The 23,692-nt window shown below is 45.7% G+C and overlaps 1 protein-coding gene across 1 annotated transcript in view; it reads left to right on the forward strand.

Moving 5' to 3' along the window:
- Positions 1-967: 967 nt before the first annotated feature.
- SYDE2 (synapse defective Rho GTPase homolog 2) overlaps positions 968-23,692 on the forward strand; it is a gene marked incomplete at both ends in the record, with an annotated part of 29,066 nt that continues 6,341 nt past the window's right edge. Inside the window, 5 exons of the mRNA XM_082003177.1 lie at positions 968-1,079; positions 4,403-5,137; positions 14,175-15,274; positions 17,593-17,719; positions 23,471-23,652. Coding sequence (XP_081859303.1) covers positions 968-1,079; positions 4,403-5,137; positions 14,175-15,274; positions 17,593-17,719; positions 23,471-23,652 — 2,256 coding nt within the window. The remainder of the gene's footprint in view (positions 1,080-4,402; positions 5,138-14,174; positions 15,275-17,592; positions 17,720-23,470; positions 23,653-23,692) is intronic.

Consider the following 23,692-nt stretch of genomic DNA (forward strand, 5'->3'; position numbering starts at 1 on the left):
TTCGGCAGCCTCACTATATTATTTGCTCTGTGCTAACACCGTTTGTTTTCTACCTATGTGGCATTTTGGCTGGAATCCTAGAGGCTACTAACCCCAAGGCCAACTTCATCCGCGCTTGGCTGGCGTCACTCTGCCGGGGAGCGTGCAAAGGCTTTCCAAGAGAGTGCGTCGCTGCTCCCCACGCGGCCGGGACCGCGCGGAAACTCTATAAACCTGCCGGGACGCGAGGGCTGCCACATGCACAGCCTGAGCACAGAGGGGAAAAATAAGTTTGCAGCCTACAGATGTGTTTCTTTGGGGGGGGGACCACAAACGAAACGAAAAACATCAAAGGAAAAGCAGTATTTAAAATAATGCTGTCACTCTCTTAGTCTTGGCTACACATGGCTGACGGAGCAGACGGTACACCGAGCCGCAGTGAGAAATGCCCCCAGTGCAGCTCGGGTGTTAGTGGGGAGCCTGTGCCCGAGCAGGCCGGCCCGGGGCCAGGGGCGGGCCGGCCACCCCCCTGCGACAGCCCCGGCGCCGGGGCCGCCTCCGGCGGGCACAGGCGGCGCCCCTCGCCCTGCACCGTGGGGACCGGCTTCCCCCAGGCGGGCCGGGGGCGCCGCCCCCTCCCCGCCTCACGGGACGGGCGGGCGCGGGCAGCGGGCCGCGCTCGGCGCCGTCCCTGTCGCCCCGTGGGGAGCGGCGGGCGCGGCCCCCCGAGGCGGGGCGGGGGCGGTGGCGCCCCCCGTGCGGCGGCGCGGCGGCGGGCATGCGCACTGCGGGGCGCCCTCTCACCCCGCTCAGCTATGCCAAGTATGTGCGCGGCGGAGCCGGGGCCGGGCGCGCGGAGCCAGGCCGCCATGGGGCAGCGCGGCCCAGGGCTGCTGCCGCCGCCGCCGCCGCGCAGGGGGGCCGCTGGCCTCCGCGGGCCGGGGGGCAGCGCCCACTGAAGGCGGCGAGCAGGAGGCAGCACCCAGGCATGGCTGACCCGCTCCGCCGGACGCTCTCCAAGCTGCGGGGCAGGAGGTCCCAGCGCGGGGCGGCGGCGGCGGGCGCCGGGCACCGCCACGGCGGGATCTGCGCCCCGCAGGGTACGTGTCTGCGGGCGGGGCGGGCCGGGGCTCGGCCGCGGGTTCTGCGGCCGCCCGCCCCTGGCCGCCCTTCCACCTGCCGGGCGGCGGGAGCGCCGGGAGGGCGAGGAGTCCGGCGGGCGCCGGGATGCGCCGTGCCCCGGAGAGCGGCGGGCGAGGGCCGTGACCCGGTGCCGCTCCCGCCGGGGCCGGTGGGGCTTTGCCGGGGGCTGTGCGGGATGGAAAGATCCATCCCTCTGTCGGAGCGGCTTTCCCGTGCTGGAGCAGCGGTTCCGCTTCGGGCGGTAGCGCTTCTGTTCCTCTTATAAGGGTGGGAGCGGGAGCTCCGCGGGTCAGTGCGATGGCGCTTTAGGGGCAAAACAAGAGCTTTTCGTGTTTCTGAAAGGTCTGTATTCTCTCTGCACGTTCATGAGGTTCTTTACTGCAGCTTGTACTTCACGTTTTAACGTACGCGAATAGGACGGGGCCGGCGGGCTGCTGAAGCCAAGAGCGGCTGTAGCCGCCGCAGCATCGCGGCTCTGCCGGCCGCAGCCCGCAGGCTGCTGCAGGGAAAGGGCTCGGCGCTGGTTTACTCCGCAGGGAGTGTTTTAAGCCCGTCGTCCACGTTTAACAGCTCACTTCGCTTTCATCGGTCAATGCCAGCGTATACAAATGGTAAGGAAACAGAAACAGAGCCCTAAAACCGATAGGGTTTTAGATGGAGCTGCAGCGAGGCGAAATAGGTTATCCACTCATGTTTGGAAAAGTTTCTGTCTTTCTCCCAGATTTTGTGAAACCTTCAAATTTGTTGTGAGCAGAGATCAGGCACTTCAGCAAATCTAAATTTAGGTCTTGAAGCAATCCTCAACGGCAGCATCCTTGCATCCGTAATTGCTCTTCTTGGGAATAAAAATTCCACATTAAAATAAGAGGTTCTTGAATTTAGACCACTACTTTGTGTGAATTCCTGCATGTTTTCTTATCATATGAGTGTGTGTCATTCTTTGGCTTTTGTTTGCTCCTTGTTTTGTTTGTTTTTTTTTTTTAAGGTGCACTTGAAAGCTCACAAGTCAATTTTTTTGTCTTGCTGTTGTTCTCTTTAAATACAGAATTACTATATTTTATAGTTTTACTAGGAAACATAGTGAAACAAAATGTGTTTAAATAGCTGCTATTACAGCCAGAAGAACTATGAATTGTTGTGATCCATACATGGAGAGGCTGGAAAAAGCTGTTCCTCTCTTTATTACAACCTGAAAAACAGTGCATAGTATCATGTTGAAATTTTTTATATGCCAACATAATAGGCAAAATATCAATTTTGTCTTTAGTTGAGCTGAAACATTGAGGCTCTGGTTCTGAGAATACATGTGTTGCTACTATAATACATTAACTTTAAATAGTGATTTATTTAGTTTGTCAGTAGAGTGGAAGATGAAGGGAGCACCTGACTTTTTTTTTTTTTTTTAATTCAACACTATATTGAATCCTTTTGAGAAGGAACCATTGTCTTGTTCTGTGTTTTTGGGGAGGCCTCATGTGTGGAGGTTTAATATATATTAGAATATATTAAATATATTAGAGTACTATTAGAGAGTAAGCAGCGTTCTTCTGAATGAGCTTTTGCTCTAGAACAAAAAATATGTGCCTGACCTGTATATCTCTGAAAGCTTTGTATTTACTTAAATCTGGCTCATTACTATAACAGCTAGCGACATTTAAAACTTGCTGTGTTACATTGAACCAGTGGCTGCACAGATACTTGCATGTGAAACAGTTTGCTACTAAAATAAACACAGGCATAAGGGCTTCCAGGATCAGGGCCAAGTTCGACTAAAGGGGAAGCAGTGCTTGCAAATACTGCTGTCAGTTGCAAAAACTGCACTGGGAAGATTTACACGCAGAAATTTATCATTTGGAGGAGATTCAGTGAACACTTACAAGCAGTGACCTCTGGCAGCATGTTGTCTAATTCAGAGGCGAAGAAGGGGTGGTTTTGAATACATGTGATAGGCAGCGTGTCTCTGCAAGCAGTAGGGTTATTGGAGTACGCTGGAGGTACTTGGTTATTAATGTTTCTGCGGTAAGCTTTTGCAGATGGTTTGCTATGGAGATACCCGGGTGGATGTTGAAAACAAAGTTGAGTTTGCTCTGTGCATTTGCTGCTGCTGGGACCAAAGGGCAGCCGGAGCCTGACTCCAGTTGTGTCACTGGGTGTATATTTAGGCACACTTCACTTCTTAGGAGCGCGCTGTTTTGGGAATCGTAGGCTGCCTTAACTGGCACAGAAGGGCCCACGTTTCTACAGTGAAGCAGGAAGTAGCAGATATTTTTGTTTGTGGAAGTACTGCTCTTGGCTGCTCCATCTATTTATGTCACCGGAGCAGGGACCACTCCTTGGGCTGTCTGGGCAGAAGTGGAGGGCTTTGAGGTAGTGGTCACTGGCAGGAGGATGCCCGCCCAAGAAGTCCCTGATCCAGACTGACTTCTTGGAAATGTAGGCGCAGCCTGCGTGGGACACGCTGCTGCGGTGCCCTGCAGCCTTCCGGGGCTACGGCACTGCTGCTGCGGGCTGCGTGGCTGTGCTCTGACAAGGGGCTCCAGTGCAGGTGGCTCTTTCGATGCATAGTTCAATGTTTGGCCGTTGCTTTAAAGAAACTGTGTCAAGTTTTGGGAGCAGTCAGTGGAATTTGATTAGGTGTTGCATGAGATTTTTGTTGTGTAATGAGGTATTTAAAAACTTTTCCACATTTCTTCTTCCTCCTTCCTTTCATCATCGTGTGTTTTGTTTTATTCCTCACAAATCAGCAGATGCTTCTGTCTTTATAATAAAGCTGGTAGGGACAGTCCTTTCTCGAGGTTTTTGTGCAAGAGATACCCTCTCCTTTATTTATATATAATCTAGAAGTGAATTATGTGGGATTTTTGTAGCCGTTTAAGCAGTACATTACACCAAAAGCAGGGACTATTTCTTCATTGGTGTAAGTAAACTGGAGAAATACAACGTAGCAACTTTTCAAACCAATTGTACTTGAACTTGGCAGAGAAAGGAGCCATTTCTATGTAAGTATGCGCGACCTTTCAGCAGAGCTATCTCACTGCCATTTATCTAAATTACATGGTGTTAAAAATACGGCCAAACAAGCCTGACTCTATTAATTATATGCACATTCTGCTTTTACAGACTGAAATCTAATTTTATGATCACATCAACATCTTTTTGCCTTTTCGGATGAGGTCTAATGCAAATGTATACGATAGCATGTGTGTACATCTGTCAAAAGCAAAACGATATTTTAAACACTTGTCTTTCCCTCTCTTTTTCCCTTTCTTTCTGGGAACAGATTTAATAGAAAATGTTTACATAGCCTCGAGAAGCAGGAAGGAGCCTGAGTACACCCAGGCCAGTGAGGTCCCCGAGCACAGGCCACAGGTGAACAGCATTACTGTTTCTAAGAAACGCAGCTGGCTGCAGCAGAGCACACACCGACCTCTTCCTCCTCCTCTGGAAGAAGAAAACACCTGTAAGGAAACGCATGGGGCTCTTGTCCTGGTACCCAAATCTCCCATCCTGCCTCCTGAACCCGCAGTGCTGCGGGCTCCTTCCATATCACCGCTGGGGCGGGAGTGCCCTGCGCGAAGCTGCGCTCCCGTCGGTACCCTGCCAAGCACCGCAAGCCCTGCTGTGCCGAGGAGCGCTGCTTTGGACTTTGGTGAGGATAACGACGCAGATGATGAAGGAGAAATATGGTACAACCCGATCCCTGAAGATGATGAGCCCAACTTGCCGAGGGTCCACCTTTTTGCTGTGAATAGCCCTGTTGCTGTGGGCTCCCTGATGGTTCGGTACAAACCCCCATCTGGGGGTGACATGGGGATGGCCATGGGTCCCCTGGAGGGTCCCCCACGCTTCATGGAGTCTGGGGGGGACAGTTGGACCGCTCAGCCCAGTGAAGTGAGTCAGGCCAATGCCACGCATCCTGGGGAGCCTGTGCAGCCGCACCGGCAGAGGTTTGCCTGCAAGGCTCCTGGTGTGCCAGCAGTAGACGACAATCCTGCCTTTAAGTGCCCTTCTACAGGTAAGAGGGTTCAGGAACATAAAAATGTGATGTCCTCTATTTTCTTTTAGAGGAATAATAAACCATTCTTATGTCGCTCATTTCTCTTTCTCTTCCTTTTATCTTTATCAAGCAAACTTCTGTTGGAAATGCATGTCAGGTTCATAAAAATTGACTCAAACTGTGAGACTGATACCTGCTAAAGGTAGAGCTGCACAGTGGTTTCTCAGTCAGTTTGTTCATGGCATGTCCAGATGTGGTTGTCCTCTCTGCTCTTCGGCCCCCACCTTGCTGAAGACAAAGGTTTTGCAAAGCAAGCTTGCTAAAGCGTGGTAACCTGAGAGCACACTGGGTTTCCTTTGTTAGCTAGTGTCTAACCCTGGCCTTGGATTCCAGCCTCGAAGCTATTTAATGTCTGCAGAAATGTCTTTAACTTGCTGTCTGGGGCTTTGTTTAATAAAGACTTTTTGGAAGACCATATAAATGCTATTCATCACCTCGCTTTCTGTAATTGCTGTCTTGTTGACTGTCTCAGACTAATCTAATAGATTGGAGAGGAGTGGTTTTCACTTTCAGAAGCCAGCCTCTTTGTTCCTTGTTATCTTTGGCTGAGTGTTTGATAGCCTCATTTCCATAATTCCATTAGTGTGTGAATTCAGCATCTTATTAAAGATTTTTTTCCCAGTTTATTAAAAAAAACCAAACAAAAATAAAACCACACCAAACAAAAGTAAGCAGAAAAAAACCCCAACCCTTTCCAAAAAGGTATTATTTTTAATTACTGATGTGTCTTGTATTATCTTGACCTTAACTCTAGTATCCTGTTGAGAGTTGGAAGCTTAGAACTAAAGGTCAGAAGGCAGGGAATTCGAGGTTCCCCTCTTTGGAGGAAGTTCGCACTTTCTTTGCATTGACACTTAAGGGCCTGTATTTCTGCCTGGCTTGGCAGCGAGGACCTGAGAGGCCAGCGTGGAAGCCCAGGTGTCCGGTGCCCTCCGGAGGAGTCCCCCGTCTGGGTTGCCCGTGTCCAGCCTTGCCATCCCAGCAGGCTTCTTGCCCCGCATCCGTGTGTGCTGGGAGCTGCTGTGCCCGCATTCCCAGTGCGGAGGTTGCTTCTGGGAACGGGCTTGTTTTCAAAGGCACCAAAGCAACCGCTGTAAACAGCGGAACAAACACTCAGTTTTCTCTTCTGGGAACTCACATTTTGTTCTTTTTGTGGAAATGCTGCAGATACGAGCGTACTTTTAGTTGCGAAGTGTGTTCAAGTTATCGGGCATTTATTTAGAAATAGCTCACTTTATAGCTGCATTAAATACTTAGACTAATTATATTTACTTGCAAGATAGCTAAGAACATGATACTTCATCTAGATTTTTTTTTTTTCATTGTTAGAGCTCTAGGTGCTTTGGAGAGGTCAGTAACCACGGTTATTTAGGAAGGCTGTGTGTCTTGCAAACTGTTGACCCCCATTCAGGTGGTTAATCTTTCAATATATAGGTCACTAGTTCTTTAAAAAAAAAAAAAAATCCCTTTATGTGAGAAGAAAAAAGTAAAAATTGTTTTCCTACTGAAGAAACATTTATTTCTGAAAGCAAAATTGCCCATTTGAAATGTCTCGTGAAACCAGGAATTTCCCCTGATTGCTTTGTTATGCATTGAATTCATTAAGCAGCTTTAAATGCAGCTCTTCTTTTGCATGTATTGAATAGTGATCATGTTGAATAGATTAATTGATGAAGTGGATCCCTACTGCTCAGTAATTGGCTTTATTATGGAGAAGTGGCTTAGTAGTTCTTTTTAATCCAGTTAAGTTTTCTACAGTTATTTTCAGTCAAGCTTAAAATGACAGCTCATCCATATAAAATTACTGCATGAAGGGCAATGTGGCCAATATCACTTTATTTGTGTTAGGACCTTGTCTGCATTACACTACTGCTGTGAAATAAGTGTCTATATTCTTAGAAAGGTGGGTACATCGAGCAGTAACTCCTGACAAATACGCCATTACTGCTTTGGGGAAAAGTCTGCTTAACTTTCTTATTGATATGATTTTATATATGTCAGTATTGGTTAGCATTAGAATCTAAAGTACTAGATTTTGAGAAGCATGGACAGAAAAAAATGGGGCATTAGAAAAGCCAACAAGATACATTGTTCATTTTGTCCTTTGCTGTTTTCTTCTTGGGATAATGCAATTAATTTTACCTTTAAAACTTTAAACCTTGCTGCCTTATTTGGATTTCCAGTTTTGTAGAGAGAAAATGGTCATGGATTTTTTTCTTTTTTGCTACTTTTTGAGGGAGAGTCTTTATTAGACAGAAGATTAAGAAAAAATAGAAATGATAGAATTCAGTTATTGGAGTCTTTCCGAACAGAGCAGCAAATATTTCCTGTAAATGTTATCAATAAAATGGATTATAGTTGTAGAGGTGCTAATTTGCCCCATAGTCTTAATTTACACCATTAGTTCCTGGTGTTAATCTGGTTACTTTCTACAGTAAATGCCATTTACGTTAATAGGATTTGTCAGGTAATTCCTTAGTGAATAATTCTAGCTGTGCTGGCTTTTAAAACGAAACTGATTAAAAATAAGGCGCTCCTACAGCAGAGCTTGAGAAAGTAATTAATGTATTTTGTTTATGACAAGTACACAAAAGGTAAGAGTAAGAAAATTTGGTAATGTCGAAACATAGAGCCAGCTTGTGCTCTTAGGTCTGTGGGAGAAGAATTTAAGTGGAAAGAACCCTGGAGGCAGTTTTTAATTTGATGTCTCCTTGCACAGGCAATATGGTTCTGACTGGAAAGTAGGAATATTTTTTGTCATATATAGAATTTTTCATATTCCTTTTTTTTTTTTTGCATATGTAAAATGTTAAGGTAAACTTGCTTTACAACTGTTCAGGATTGAACTCTAACTGTATGTTCTTATAGATGTATTACCTGCAAAAATGTTGAAGAAAAACACCCCTTTATAATGTAGGCTCCTGCAATAGATTTACGTCGTGGAACTCTGAATAGCGCCTTCTGAAGAATTTGTAATATTTTTGCTTTTGGGGAGGATTACTGTTGGGATTAGTGTCCACCTAATCAGTGGAATCATCTCTCATGCATCTGTGTCTCAGAGACATCCTGGTAGGACTTGTGCATTGTAGCTTGCCATGATCTGGACTGTGCTTTTGCTACTGAAAATGTACGTGTTAGCAGCCTGGATGGAACGTCCTGGTAGGAATCACCATAAAAAGGTTTCTTTTCAGCATTGTAGGAAGTGAAGGTTGATACCATTTTCCCACTTTGCCTCAATATATGCCAACGGGAGCTTGATTTAAATCGTAATTGAAACTACAGTGCTCTTTTCCCACTGAGACCATGACCAGCATCCTGGTTTTCAAATACATCTTCTGGGGCCAACACAGGCAAATATTTTGCATGCTTAGATGTTGCAAGTGAGCTTCCAGCAGTATACATGGAGTATACTGGGCAGCAGATCCTATTTATCAGCTTCCTTGCACTCATTGCAAATACTGCTTGCTTAACTTCATTTTTTTTCCAGATGGAAGATGCTTTGTGTTTAAACTGTTTTCCAAGTGCAAGGAGCTTTGGCTTCATAAAGCAGAAAAACATTCATGCGAAGTATTTGTGTAATGTCTGAGATATCAGAAGGGTTTGATATATGGTAGAAAGGTCCCTTTGCTTCCGCTTTCTCCTGTGGAGCTGAAGCCAGTTTGTCAGCAGGGTTTTGGGGAGCTTGTGCACATACTTTTGAAGGTCGAGAGCTTATTCGTGCATGTGTCTTTGATCCCTGGGGTGACAGTGCCGTAAAGACCTGCTGGTGAAAGAGGCAAAGGGATGTAGCAGCCGTGGAGTGGAAGCAGTTTAGAACAGTTGCTGCCTTTTTCAGTGACTCGTACTGAGTAACCGTTTATGTCCTCGGACTGGGGGAACGGGGGCAAAGCTCCTTTTCGTGCCGTGGAAGACACGGGGAGGGGAGGCAGTCTTCGTGAGAGCAGCCCCCTCGGGCGGCGCTTGGCAGCGGCCGCGGTGCTGCCGCTCGCACCTGCCGTGATGCCCGCGTCGGAATAGAGCCGGCTGTGGCTTACGCGTATCGCAGGATCACTGGCGTCCACAGCGTCTGCAGCGCACTCGCTCGTCTTGGTAGATACTGAACTCTTAAGCCTGGGCAGAGATCCGGGTGCTGTTGCACATGCCTGTTCCTCCTAACGAGGTGCCGCTGTCGAGGGGGCTGTGAGGGTCGCCGCCGGGATGAAGAGCCGGCAGTGGTCAGCGCTTCGCCTCTCCTCTCCCTCTCACCTCTTGGGAGTTACTCCCTAGTCACTTCCCATTTTAACTAACGGTCTATTTAAAGCAATAGTTTTTAACCTCTAGCTCCTGTAAAAGTGATCCTTGGGTTTGATGGGTTTGTCACAGCTTGTGACAAACAAGTCACATTACACAGTAATTGATGTTACTGCGCATAGTGTTTGAAGGTAACAAACTGCCATTACGCAGTTCTTAGAAATTTTTTAACCTTTTAATAATCTCTCCATTCCTTGACTCTGAAGCATTATGTGGGATGGAACTCAGAGGCTGCATTGGTCAAAATAGTATTTTTAATAGGGGTAAAAAAAGACTTTTTTTTACAGGTTAAAAGAGGAGATTCTTCAATTTATTTAGATAATTAAGATATTACATAAAAATTGGGATAGAATGGAATTATTTCTAAAATTTCTTTTTCTTTTAAGGATCTTTTTCCCAGTTGCTGATAATGGATAGAGGCGATGCTTTTGTTGTATCTTAATAGAAATTGCTCAAATTTGATACACCATGAATTGCATTTACAGTTGTACTATGAAGTTTTATATTGAAACAGGTCTGGAACTATCTGAGCATGAAAAGGCGGAATGGGCCTGCGCCTGAGTAATGTCACAGCCTCTGGCATCAGTAGAGCTGTGCCTTTTCTGTCAGTTGAGGATCCAGATCAGTACTACCGGTGGCATCTAGCACAGAAAAACAGTAGCCCTTTTTCACTCGCCCATCATTTGTGACAAGAACAATTTTGAGATATTTGGGCTTTTCTGTTTTGATTTGCCACTTTTTCATTTTTTTTTAATATATTTACCCCATAAGTCGTTGGGTTGATTTAAAAATAATAAAAGAATAATGAAAAATCTAGGCAGGAGGGAGACTTTGGTTTTGAAAGTTACACACCCTCAGTGTAAGCTGTATTTTTTTTTTTTCTTTTTGAAATTAAATGGCTTAGAGCTTCAACACTAATGCCATTATTTTAGAGAAGATGCTTTCAGTATTGGATGTAGCGTACTTACTAATTATGTCTGGAGAATGGTAGGAAAAATTAAATTACATATCAGCTTTACTTTGGTCAGATCTCTCAGCGTTTCCATTAGCTATGAGAGTGGCCAGTAAGCTCGCTGTAATAAGGAACCGATGGTTTTCTGACTTACTCATTCACTTCAACTCATCGTCCCAAAACTAAGTTACAGGTTTTCTGAGGAACTTTGGAATAGCTCAGAAACCCTACCTCAAAGCCATGAGGAATGTTCCCTGTAGAACAGGGTCATCGAATATGCCCGTGACCCAGGGTACGCTGCTGGCAGTTGGTGTGACAGTGGTATGCGTGTCCAAGCGCACGTAAACAGCGTGAAGCGAGGTCAGACAAGCATTTTTACCACGCGGAATCATCGCGTATGTCTGTGCTGTCAGTGCTTGAGGTAGTGCGAGTCCCCGCTTCCCGTGGGGCGGCGTTGCCCAGGGCCGCGCTCTGCCCGCGCCGCCCCCTCGGCCGAGGGGACAGCAGCGACTGCCCCGTGGACGCCTGGCCGGGTGGGGCGGGAGAGGGGAGTCTGGGTTCGTGAAGCTCTGTCGACTGTTCGTCTCCCTCCTGTCGTGTCTCTCCGGACACGAAAAGGCTTTATCCTTTCGCTGTACCACTGAGCAAAGTAAAAGGTGGCCTTACTAGCCAAGCGGAACAAATAGCTGGTGGAAGCAGTCACTTAGGATGTCAAGTCCCTTTGACATACGGTGCCTTGTCCTTCAAAAGCTTTTTTTTCTTCTGTCTTACTCATACTGCTAAAGCTTCCAGAAGGCGTATGTATGTCATAGAACAGAGCAGGTTGGAAGAGACCTCAGGAGATCATTTGGCCCACCCTTTGGTGGGAAAGGGAGAGATTACCTAGCAGCCTGTCTAGTAGCATCTTGAAAACCTCCAGTGACGGGGGCTCTACCGGGGAACGTTGTTCCAGTGACTGATCGCTCCCACTGTAAAAAATAAATTAGATATATAAAAATAAATAGATTTTATGTTTTCTTATATGTGTGTGTATATATATATATGAAGTCAGCTGCATGATATAAAACTGACCATCCCCTTGCTGCCTTAGTAGTCATTTACATGACAGGTGCCTCCTATGTTTCATCTCGTCCTGCCATCCTCCTGTACAGGTATTTTTAAAGCTTACGTGCCGAGGTGGGACGTGTGGTGGCAGAGCGAGTGGGGACGGGCGTGGTGCGAAGCCTGTTTTCAGCACAGCCATGTAACTTGGTTAAAGGAACGAGACGCAGCTTAGTTCCTCTGGCACCCTGGTGAGAAAGCTGTCTCGGGTGGGTAGGCTGGGAGGTGAAGTGTTACCGGACTGTGCTACAGCTCCTTTTGCAGCTTGTTCCGAGCTGTGTCCTGTACGCTCTTTAAAACTGTGTGCCAGCCTCAGCACATTGCTGGCTTTAGCCCAACAACATGTGGCTCGGTGCTGATGGGAACACCATCCTGCACAAGGCTCCCCGGTTAAGTTTCTTCCAACCACATATTTCATTTTAACTGTTTGGTGCTGAACGCAGCGGAAGTTGGACGCGTAAAAGAGTGTTAGATTGACTCTTCAGTTCTAATGAGCTGGGGGGAAGTTTAATTTGCTGGCCTGCTTTTCCAAGGCTGTGCCAGAGACTCTTGACAGAAAGGGAAGATTAATGTTAGCGGGCTGAAGTATGGCACTGATGGCTACAGAGCGCTCCAGGCCAGCCCACCAGTGGGACCGGGTTGTCATTTGCAGTACAAGGGAGGGCTTTGTCCACTTTTATCAAATGCCACATTTCTAACTAGCTGCTTGCCAGAAAGTCACAGCAGGAGTGCTAGAAATAGCCCTTCCCCTGCGAGGGAACTGCTTCCATGAGGTGCAGGGCTAAATGAATTTTCCTCTGTCGCTTTGGAAAACAGATTCTAAGTGTTATTCTTCACAACTGAAACTTTCTGTTACAAAGATAACTCTTTTAAGCAACTATCTGCAAAAGTTATTAAAGGCGAACTTCTCTTGGGACTAGAACTAGTCTTTGGTATTTTTTGGGGGAGTGGGAGGGGGAACCAAAACCACAACAAATCACTTTGGTCAAAGACCAGGTTGTCTGATTTAACTGCTTAAGCTAAGTGAAGCATAAAAAGTAAATTACAGTTAAATGGTGAAAATTAATTTAGACTTGTAAAAATCACTAGCTGTATGGTGATTTGGACTTGAAGTGCTTAGTTTAGAATTAAAGTAGTAAGCCTTTGGGAAACCTGTAAGAGACACCTCTGTAAAATGGGATTTGCTGAGTATTTCATGAAAACAGTGCTTCTTTCTTCCTTTTTATATGGCATAAATAGAGTCTCCCTTTCCCTGGCTAGCAAGGGGGGATGACAGATGGCTGTAGGTGTTTGAATCTCTGAGCTGGTCGGGCTGGCTGCACCGCACAGGGTTAGCGTGCTTCGGGGCTCCATGGTACCCCAGCCTGCACAGGCAAGGCTACACGAGTCCTGCTGGGAGACGCTAAAATTTGCAAAGTGATGAGTGAATGGGGTGGTTATTGCTAGCAGGAGCCACTATTGGTTTCTTAGGGGATAGAAAAATGACTCCAAGTGAAAATACTCGTGTAACTTTATTAATACCTATCATTCTGGACTCAGTTCCCCTCTTGCATGCTTCATTAACTCATGTAAATTCATTGCCCTTCCTGCATTCACTTCTGCCTCATGCTGGTGAGAGTGAGAAAACCTTGAGCTATAACTTGGTATTTGGATTTCCTCGAGTATTGGCACATGAGGTGAACCGCAGGTTCCTGACTGTGTGCCGTACTGGCTTATGTCTGATCACATTCCTTGATTAGTTGTCTTTTACTGCTAAATTGAAGGAGTCTTTTTTTTTTTTCTTTCTCCCTCTTTAGCATCAGTGCCTGCTGGTTTTGGGGGTTTTTTTTGATTCCTTGAAAGGTGGGTGGTTTCCCATAAGGATGTCACTTGGGAACTGTGTAACTTTTAAGCCCTGTCATGGGATGGTTGTGCCAGGAAAGATGGAATGTTGCTCGCAGGAATGAGACAGTGCAGGATGCAGCTGTTGGAAGGAATAAGTCCTTGTTGTGTTCGTCTTCCTCCATCCGGTGGTGGAATGGAGGAGCTGAGAGAAATGGAAGAAAAGGTGTGAGCTGCTGCCTGCGTCTACACAGGAGGGATTTACGGCCCTTTGGTGTAATAGAGGGACATGCACAAGAGTACAGCCATATTCTTCGCTAGAGGCAAGCGTGCTTCCTCTAGACCCAAGAGGAGTGCACAACGCTGATGTGTCGGCTATGTAGCCAACTGCTTTGTAGACGAGGGTCCATTTGCCATATTCCAGTGTTCTCCCAGTTAAGACTGGTTTCATTGCACCTGTGCCCTGGGAATGAAGCCATGTCTGCTTATATGGGGGATACAGCACAAACAGATCGAGCTGAATGCAGGGGGTGAGATAGATTGGTGGTTTATATGTAGTTTCTGTCCCTTTCATCTCCATAAAGCAGAACAAATCTGGCTTTTGACTATGAACTGCCAAATTTGGCTGAACAAGTCAGCAGAGCACAGCTCTCTGAATGCTCGTGAACATCTGACTGTTGAATGAATGATGGTTGTCTGAATGAATTGCATTTATCAAGTTATGACAAATCAACATGTTTTTCCCCTAGTTCAAGTTTTTTTTTTTCATTGCTGCGAACTGCAGTTACTGAGCGGTTTGAAAATTATTATTCTTTCTCTTTTCTTCTAAAGGTTCTGGAGTTGTACTTGCACACAAGGCTGATACACCCTCAACAGAAGTTTCTCCTCCAAGTCCCAGTCCTCTGAAAAAAAGTGGATCAATCAATTGGCCTTTCCCTGATAGAATTAAATCTCCCAGGACTGTGAGGAAGCTTTCCATGAAAATGAAAAAGCTGCCAGAGCTGAGCAGGAAACTGAGTGTCAAGGGAACTTCAAGCCATACCAGTTCGGATAATCCTCCTTCCCTGCTGAAAGGTAGCTGCCAGGATACAAGCCATGCAGTGTCTTTGCCATCTTCTGGAAACTCAACCACAGCTGCCAGCAGGAACGTGATAAGTCGTTACCATCTTGACAGCAGCGTGTCATCGCAACACACGTATAAAAAGAAAAGCTCGAGGAGCTCCAAATCCTTCAACAAAGGTGGTTACCTCAGTGATGGTGACTCTCCCGAACTTATAACAAAATCAGGTAAACATGGGCATGAAACCAAGTGTGGGAAAGGAAAGGAGAGCCTTCCAAGTAACAGTGGTAAAACTGAAATAGATATTGATGCTTTCAGACACTATAACTTTTCTGATCAACCCAAGTGCTCCCAGTACATCTCTGGACTCATGAGCATTCACTTTTATGGTGCTGAAGACCTAAAACCACCAAGAATAGACTCAAAAGATGTCTTTTGTGCAATACAGGTTGACTCAGTAAACAAAGCAAGAACAGCCCTGCTTACTTGTAGGACAACATTTCTAGATATGGACCACACGTTCAACATAGAAATTGAAAACGCTCAGCACTTAAAGCTGGTGGTGTTCAGCTGGGAACCCACCCCGCGGAAAAATCGTGTGTGTTGTCATGGAACCGTGGCTCTTCCCACTCTCTTCCGAGTGACAAAGACACATCAGCTGGCTGTCAAGCTGGAACCGAGGGGGCTTATTTACGTCAAGCTGTCGCTAATGGAGCAGTGGGAGAACTCTCTTGATGGTCTTGATGCAGATCGGGAGCCTGTGATGTTCGGGGTAGATGCTCGAAAAGTTGTAGAGAAGGAAAATGCAGGCTTGATGGTGCCACTTTTGATGCAGAAATGCATTCTGGAGATTGAAAAGAGAGGCTGTCAGGTACCGTGTGTATTTTAGTCTGTTTTGTTAATGTTTCTGTGTTGGGATAGCCGTTGTTGAAGAGTGTGAGCAGTGAGTGGGAAAGGGGACATTAAAAACACCTTTACATGTCACTTCTTTTTGCTTTGCTGCTCCTGTTTTGGTGAACACTAGTCATTGTAGTGTGGGAAGAATAACAGGACTGTGTGAAACCAATGCTTCCAGCTTGGCCTTTGTAGAGGAGATGTACACTTGCTCACAGGAGATGCTTACACTAGTGCTTTAGGATTAGGGGTGGTTAAATGAACCTGCAGCCTGCAGTCGTGCTCAGAAAGCAGAGCTGAGAACTTTAAAATGCCTGATTTCCTGAGACACAGATCACTCCCTAAGGACATACTGTATCTAAATGCAAAAATAAGTATAATGTTCTTTCCTGCCTGAAACTGAGGCATCATGTGCAGTGACACAAAGTGATGAGAACAGGTCTTTTGACGAAACTTCACTTACATGTGTGCAGTCTTAAGCCAACGTGCCAAAGACTTGTCCCTGCCATCACTTTGTGCACAGCATTAAGATAAGGAGGAGACCCTGAGGGGCTGAATTAGTTGGTTCCCCATGCCACTGCTACTTGCCTTTCTTCATGTTGTTTTCAAAACTAGGACAGGAGATGAATGCCCTAAGGCAGCAGTGCCCAGTGTCTTCTCTTCCTCCTGATACGGTTTATTGGTTGATGTAACCTAATGGACGAAAATATGTGTAAGAAACAAGGTATGGAAACGAATCCCTGCTTACAGATGCTAGACAAGAGACCTGTTAGGAAGGAAGATGCACAGTCCTAAGGACTGACGTCCCCCTTGATAATCCATTTGAAACTGGTGGGAGGACTCTTGCACAGCACGTGTGAGCCCTCAGTTTCTTTTACACCTGTTCTTGCTCAGGTGAAACTGAGAAGTAATCACACCTACCACTGTTACTACTTTAAATTGCTGACGGGGTGGATGCGGTTCCAGGTGTTATGAGATTAACTCTGCTATTTATAACCCAGGTCATAAAATATGGACAGAAATGGTGTTTTTATGTAATTACTTTGCAGGAAGCAGGGGGTTTGGACTAGGTGACCTTTAAAGGTCCCTTCCAACCCAAACTATTCTGTGATTCTATATGGATAACAACTGCGTGATTCTTACTGTGAATGTTTCTCCTGACGTTATGCAAATCAGTAGAAAAGAGAAGTTTTATTCTTTCCAATATATGTGTCCCATGGTTTCAGCATTTTATTTTGGGCTTATTAGCACCTAGTCATGCAAATGATATTGGGTAATCAAGGCAACACTGGTAATGAAGCGATTGGGATATGAATTGTCTGAATGTACCTAGTGCTTTTGAGCATGAAATCTAATTTGTGTATTTGCACAGGGAGAACCAAAAGTGCAAAATAATACTGTTAACTTCTTGTTTTAACCACGTGCTTGTCTGACATTTTTTACTTTCCTATAGACTGCAGACTACTGTCATAGTGTGTCATCTCCACCTGAATTTCAGACGTGGCATTAGAAAACTTAGGCAAATACTGGTTCATATTTATTCTTGGGAAAGAGGGGGTACAAATTCCACTGGGTAACTTTCCATTTATTTAAGCAGGAATTAATATATGGCCAGACAAATACTATTCTTTGCAAGCTGAGATTCGCATGGTCTAAGTCAGTACAGTCTAAGTTGAGGGGCTTTGGGGTTTTTTTTGTCTTTTGAGTTCATGGTAATTTTGGACTAGCTACTTATTGCTTGATATACCTGCCTATAAAGCTCATTAAAATAAAGAAAAATTAATATATTTAAGATTTAGTACCTTAGTATCATAGGATTGCTTTGCATAAATTGTGTTGATGAAAATTACAGGTAAATAATGATAAAATGCAAAATTTGAGTGCCTGAAAGCACGTGATTGAATTAGTAATTCAGTCCAAGAGTGTTGTGGGTTTCATTTCTATCGCTTTAAGCACGTTAAATAACCCTTGCTTTGCATGAAACTTTTAATATAATTTGAAACATTTGCAAGTCAGCATCTTATCTTTAAGATAAGATATTCGCTGTTACAGAAAACATTAGCGTTATTTGCTTACTGCTTAACAGTCACAGCTGTGTCCCTTGTGTAATGTTCGATAACATACCTTATCATTTGATGTTAACAGTTTGCGCTGTTTGAGTTTTCATGATGTTTATTTCCAAACAATTGCTTGAAGGTGTTTGTTGCGCTTCCTGGGTGAGACAAAGCATAATGTCAGTTGTTAGTCCCCTCTGCAGGAAAGCCACTGACGCGGGGCCGTTGTTTTTGCTCCTAGGTGGTGGGCCTGTATCGCCTGTGTGGCTCCGCAGCGGTTAAGAAGGAACTTCGAGAGGCGTTTGAGAGGGACAGCAAGGCCGTGACTCTCTGCGAAAGCCAGTACCCCGATATTAATGTCATCACAGGTAATACATTGCCTTACCTTTTTAACATACGGTTGTGCTCTGAACTACTCTTGTGTTGTCGTTTAACAAGCTGTTAGCTGCTGCTTTGTATTGCTGAAGGTGGGGTGCGAACGAGCGCAGCAGTAACCGCGGCGGCGGGTAACTACGGAGCAGCGGGGGTTTGCAGGGAGGAGGACGTGGAGGAGCTGCCCGCAGTGGCTGCCGCGCCAGGCACGGGGCAGCGGGCAGCCCGACGGCAGCCGGGGGCAGCGGGCAGCCCGACGGCAGCCGGGGGCAGCGGGCAGCCCGGGGGCAGCGGGCAGCCCGACGGCAGCCGGGGGCAGCGGGCAGCCCGACGGCAGCCGGGGGCAGCGAGCAGGTTAAGCTTCTGCTGTTGGCGCGTATTGGGGCGGATCTTGGAACACTGGGTTGTGATCCGAGGCGTGTGCTGTACAGCGTGGGATCCAAGGGCTGTCTTGCATCCACCCGTTGTCCTCCCTTGTGTTGGAGATGGCAGGATTTTTGAAAACAGTTTTCCTGTCGTCTTGTGCAGGCTAGGTAGAGCTGCAGGAAGGTGCCTTCATTTGATTATCTGCTGCTTTTAAAACGTAGTTAAATGGCAGCTTCCTCATGCTGACTGCAGTGGCCGTGTACTTGCTGTCAGGCTGCCAGCTCCTGGCGAAGGTGAGGAGGACTGGGACTGCAGGACCAGGAGGTCTTGGGAAGCCTGTCTGCATCTGCATCACCTCTTCACATAGGTGTTTACCTGGGAGTTGCACTGCACAACTGAATCAAGTTGTTGAGGCTTTTTTAATTTGCTTAAAAGTGGAACAGTTTTGTAACTATTGACACTTGTTACATAAACCAAAGTTGATCTAATTTCAGGCATCACTGAGTAAACCAATTGCTCCAGGAAATTAGGCAGGAGCATTAATTTCCTATATATCCAGGGATGGAAAATGCAACAACAGTAGTCAGGACATAAATTTTCTGTGCCGAAGCCCTCTCTGTGACATCCAGCCGTACAGGACAGCTCTACCCTGTTTGGGGTTTACTTCATTTCAGTGTATTGGGAATGAATTTTGTTCATTACACTTTATAATTATACAAAGTAGTATCAGAAGATATTACTTGGTGACATTTACTGGGTTAAATAAACCTTTTGGTTCAGAATGTCCAGCTAGTTGTTCACCTCACTTGCCTTGGCTGGTTTCACTGTTGGGTTCAATGTTGCTCACAAGTACTGGCATTCCCAGCAGCAGAAACTTGTGTTTATATTTCAGTCTGATGGGAGACACCCTTTATAGAGAGGAAGTGTACAGTGAGAGTAAATAGTATAAAAGATCTTTTAAACTGGGTAATTTTCTTGTCTTTACAAATGAGCGAGAGTTTCTTCTCACTCATTCTCTTCAAGAGAAGAGTTTCTTCTCTTTATAAAATTTAGTGAGAAAAAGTGGTGATAATTTCAAAGATCAGGTTGTTCCATGAAATTATTGAAGTCCTGTTTCTTCCTGATTTTTGTAAATCAACTCAGGAATGGAGGGGGGAAAAAATCCTCTGTTGCTTTCTTGCCAAACAGCCAAAACTGTCTGATACTGACTTTTTAAGCAGTAAAATGGTGAACTGCTGTTTGGTTTGTGTAAACTTTTGGCTAGTGGAAAACTTTCTGGTTTTTGGTTTGTTTGGGGTTTTTTTTGGTTTTTTTTTTAATTTTGGAAGGGTAAAAATGGCACTGCACTCCCATGCTACAAGTAATCATTACAATAAAACAGTATTTGCAGAAATGGTTCAGGAGTATTGTGGGAAAGGCTATAGGAACTTAATTCTCATCCATATACAAAAGAACTTGTAACATTTCACAAGCATTTTGATTTTCCCAAGTATCTTGTATACTCGGACCCAACCGGAACTGTCTGAAACTGAAGTCTGAACTGCAGGAGAGTTTGGTAGCAATGCGAAGCCCTGGACGGGCAGTGGCACAGTCTGATTGATCTTTCCATCATGAGTTTATGATGTGGTGGTTACATACGAAAGTGTACTTCAATTTTTCAAATATACATTGCTCAGCCTCATTGGTGATGGTGAACTTTTGGTGACTGTGCAGGTCCTGCAGACTCCTGGTCCTTTTTTGATTTGTACTACTGAATGATAATTTTTTTCATCCAGAATTTGTATTGTAAGAACAAAAAGACTGCAGCCTTACATCTTATGGAAGACAGCCTTAGCCTGTCTTACGGAAAGACTACTGGGTATGCTTTTGTATGTGTTATATTGCAAGAGTTGACTTACATGCCACTTCCCTTACAAGGAAAAAATAGTTTTAAGAAATTACCAAAAAAAAAAAAATAATCCTTTGCAGTAGTACCCCTGCAGCTGTGCTGTGTGATTGCCTGTAGTGCCTGCGTCAGTGCTGTGTTGCAAGGACTGAGGGCAGGGGTCCTGCCTGAGCTGGGGGGAGCGGGGAGGGAAGGGGTGTTTGCACCCATAACTGGCCCTGCAGCCCACTCTCTAATTAACTGTAAACAGCGTGGCCTGGGCTGAAAGGGGAAGCCGCAGTTTTTGCTGACAGACCTGAGGTACCCACTGGCCCTGGTACTAGGGATAAAAGAGCCCACAAAACCTCTCGCATACGCTTAGGGAGCTGCGTCGAGGGGGAATGTTTCCCCTGATGTGTTACTGCTGTGTTTGCAGTGCTGAGGCACATGATTCATATTTTTATAAGCCAAAACATGTGTTCCATAAAATATGAATCCTCAGCATAAATCTTGGCTGATTTGAAGAGATGTGCCGCCTTCTGTCCTTTTTGAAATTTGAGTAGTGCTGCTTTTCCAAAAGATTAAAAAGATTTTTTTTTTTTTTTGACAGCTCTCCAAAGACTAAAGAATGAACATTTAATGATTTAATCTTGACTGAAAAACGTTTTTGGGATTGGCACAGGCTTACATACAATTAAGTGTGCTCATGGCTCAAACTGAAGCATGCAGCCAGTTTTTGGAACTGACCAGTAGTCTTGTTGTTGCCTCATGTCTGTTCGCATCCACGTGAATTCATATCTCTGCATAAAGCATGCAATACTGTTAACAGTTCAGTGGGTCAGAAAAATGAGGAATTAATGAAGTGGATGGCAGTTTCTGCTCGCTGTCTAAATTTGTTGTGTGTGGTTGTCAGGGGGAATGTGCTAGCGGGCTGGCAGCAGCAGGGAGCATAGATTCATGGAAAAAAATAACAGCAGCCTCTTACAGGGCTAATTTAGCTGAGTGAATAGCAAAAGGATTTAGAAAGGTCAAGGAGCATTCATGGCTCCTAAACTATCCTGTTATTCAGGGCTAAACAGGAGAAAGTCCTTTGGCAGGTGGTAGTCCTATGACCATGGATGCATTTACAGGAATTCCTACTAAATGGGTTATTAATGGACAGTTGTAAGTGTTTAAACAGTATAAGCTGATTTGACTACAATATTCCATTTCCTGCTGTAAGCTGATTCTGATTTCAACCTCCCCCTCCAAAAAAAAAAAAGCACAGCTGAAACAAAGATCCTGATAAAAGTCAGCTTCTCTTGCTAGTGTTTTGCTTACGGAAGAAGGAAAACATCCCAAACTGTGTTGTACAGCACCAGCCTCTGCCACATCTGTCTCATAAATACTTCAACCAGCTAATCCACACAGGGAACATGGTCCTGTAAAATGAGGGGAAGAAGTAAAATTTGATGGGGAGGGGGGAATGTAAGTTTTTAAACCAAAACTAGCCACTTAAGTGGAGCACTAACAAAAGTGGCATATTCTCTTTAAAGCAAATAAAAAAAATCCAAACCAAAAATCCCTCCAAACAGAGGGAATGTGTTTTCAGGAAAATATGTGGATGGTTGTTTGCTTTTTTTTTTTTTGTTTATATTCCTGATGGGAAGTTCCCTTTTTAAGCACAGGGCAGGCAATTAGTGGCGGTCTGCAGAGACAGAAGTTTTGCCTGGCAGCCCCAGTCCCTACACTAAGACGGAGGCGGTCCGGCAGCTCTGGGAGGTGATGCTGCCCCAGCTAGCGCTGCCAGTGCAGCGTGGCTTGAATAGCTGCCTTACTGCTCGGTGCAGTACTTGTTTAAAAATATTTACACAGGTAGAAGCCAACTTCTACTTGCCTTCTGCATGTGAATGTGGTTATGATGGGGAAAATGTTAACTTTCATTCCCTGTATTTTTTTTTTTTTGAAAGGACCTCGTAACAAAACCCAGTGCTATACAGTTCAGTTTACAGTTAAGTTATAAAGATTGAGTTTATAAAAACTGTTGCTTTGCTAAATAGCACGATGTGATGGTGTTTGCTGTGATTTGGGATTTTAAAAGCTATGAGGAGTGCATACTAAAAAAATCTTCTACCTTTCCAACTAAGTTGTTTTGGAGGACAGGCTGCTTTGTTAATTACAGTACCCGCTTTCAACAAGTTGGGTTTTTTAATCCACTGTTTCTTCTTAAGGAATTATTTAAATTCAGTTGTTATGTAGCTAAAATGGGTAGATATTTGTGGCACAGAATGCATATTTTTTTTTTTTTTAAGGACAATAAAAGCTGCTGCAAGGCAGACTTGCTCAGTTTTCTGTGTCGGTTGTAGTGGATACACTGCTCCTGGATAGCATCCTGCATGTGTCCTTTCCAGGGGGCTGCTGTTAGAAGTCTTAATGGTTTGGGTTTTTTAATTATTATTCTTACAATCACCGAAACCCCACTCAAACTGAAGTACTGGCCAGGCTTTAGGCTAGCTTACGAGAATGCAAATGCTTAATTCCTCCTTACTTGTTTGTGTCTGTGGAAGGAATAGGTGTTTAACGAGGCGCTTGCCTGGTTGTTGCATCCCCTAGAAACAGCCTCTCCTCCAGCATGTCCCCAGCTTCTGAAACAGTCCAGTATGTCTCTGCAACTGGGAGGGCTCCGTGCGTGGCTGTTCCAGCCAATGTCCCCTGTGGCTGTGAATTATGTTTGTCACAGCAGAAGCGAGGGGTGTGCTGGGGGGTACAGACTACCCAGAGGTGTGGGGGGGAGTTGGTGTTTCCCTCTTGAGGACACTGGTTTGTGCTTCAGTAGATGAGAAAACGCTCCGTGCTTCACCCAACATGCTACTGGCACTGGGATTTTTTGCTCATAATTTTATAGCTGAAAATAAACTGAACAGAAAAATTAATTGCTGGTTGTATATAAAGGACGGGGTGTTATCAGGCTGAAGACTTTGGTGTTTGTAGGAGCTCTTTTCCTTGGACAGGAGGTGGATGGCGAAGAGCCCTTTCCTTGCCTCTCCCTCGCCCCGATCGGGAGGGGGACCCGGTGGGGTGCTCCTGATCCAAAGAAATCCTTGTTCCGCTCCCTCTGCGACCGACGTGCCCGCTCCTGCGCACGCAGCAGCCCCTGCACGCAGCCCTCTTCTCTGGAGGCAGCCCACCTTTCTCCCCGGCTTTACTCCTCAGTTCGTGATGAGCTGCCTTGCATGGGCTTGGCGAAGCGGCTGGGGCTGTGGGGACGGGGCGCGGGTGCCCCCCGGCCCCGAGGGGACGTTGCAGAGGTACCTCCTGCCTCTTAGCCGACCCTGCGGGGATCCCTCGCGCAGCTGTGGTTCACTGTGCCCCTTTGCTGTCGTCCTCCCATCCTTTGCTCCCGAGTGCGAGGTTTGTCACTGGCGCGGAGGATTTTCTCACGGGATGGGTGAAGCTGATGTGCCTTAGTGCTCCCAAAAATCGCTGGAAAGTGAATCTGCAGCTTCTTCAAGGCAGCTGTTGTGTGTCTCTTGTGAAGGCGTCCTAAAGGACTATCTGCGAGAGCTACCCTCTCCCCTGATAACCAAGCAGCTCTACGAAGCGGTGTTGGATGCCATGATGAAAAATCCCTTGAAAATGACAGCAAGCGGTTGTGAGAATGACCCGAGTGACTCTGAGCACGCAGCAGCCCTGCTGGATTGCCTACCAGATGTTGAGAAGGTGAGTGGTGTTAGCAGGTTCAAGCAAATTGCATGCTCCA

Source organism: Phaethon aethereus, assembly GCF_964289735.1.
Source record: "Phaethon aethereus genome assembly, chromosome: 8".
NCBI lineage: Eukaryota > Metazoa > Chordata > Aves > Phaethontiformes > Phaethontidae > Phaethon > Phaethon aethereus.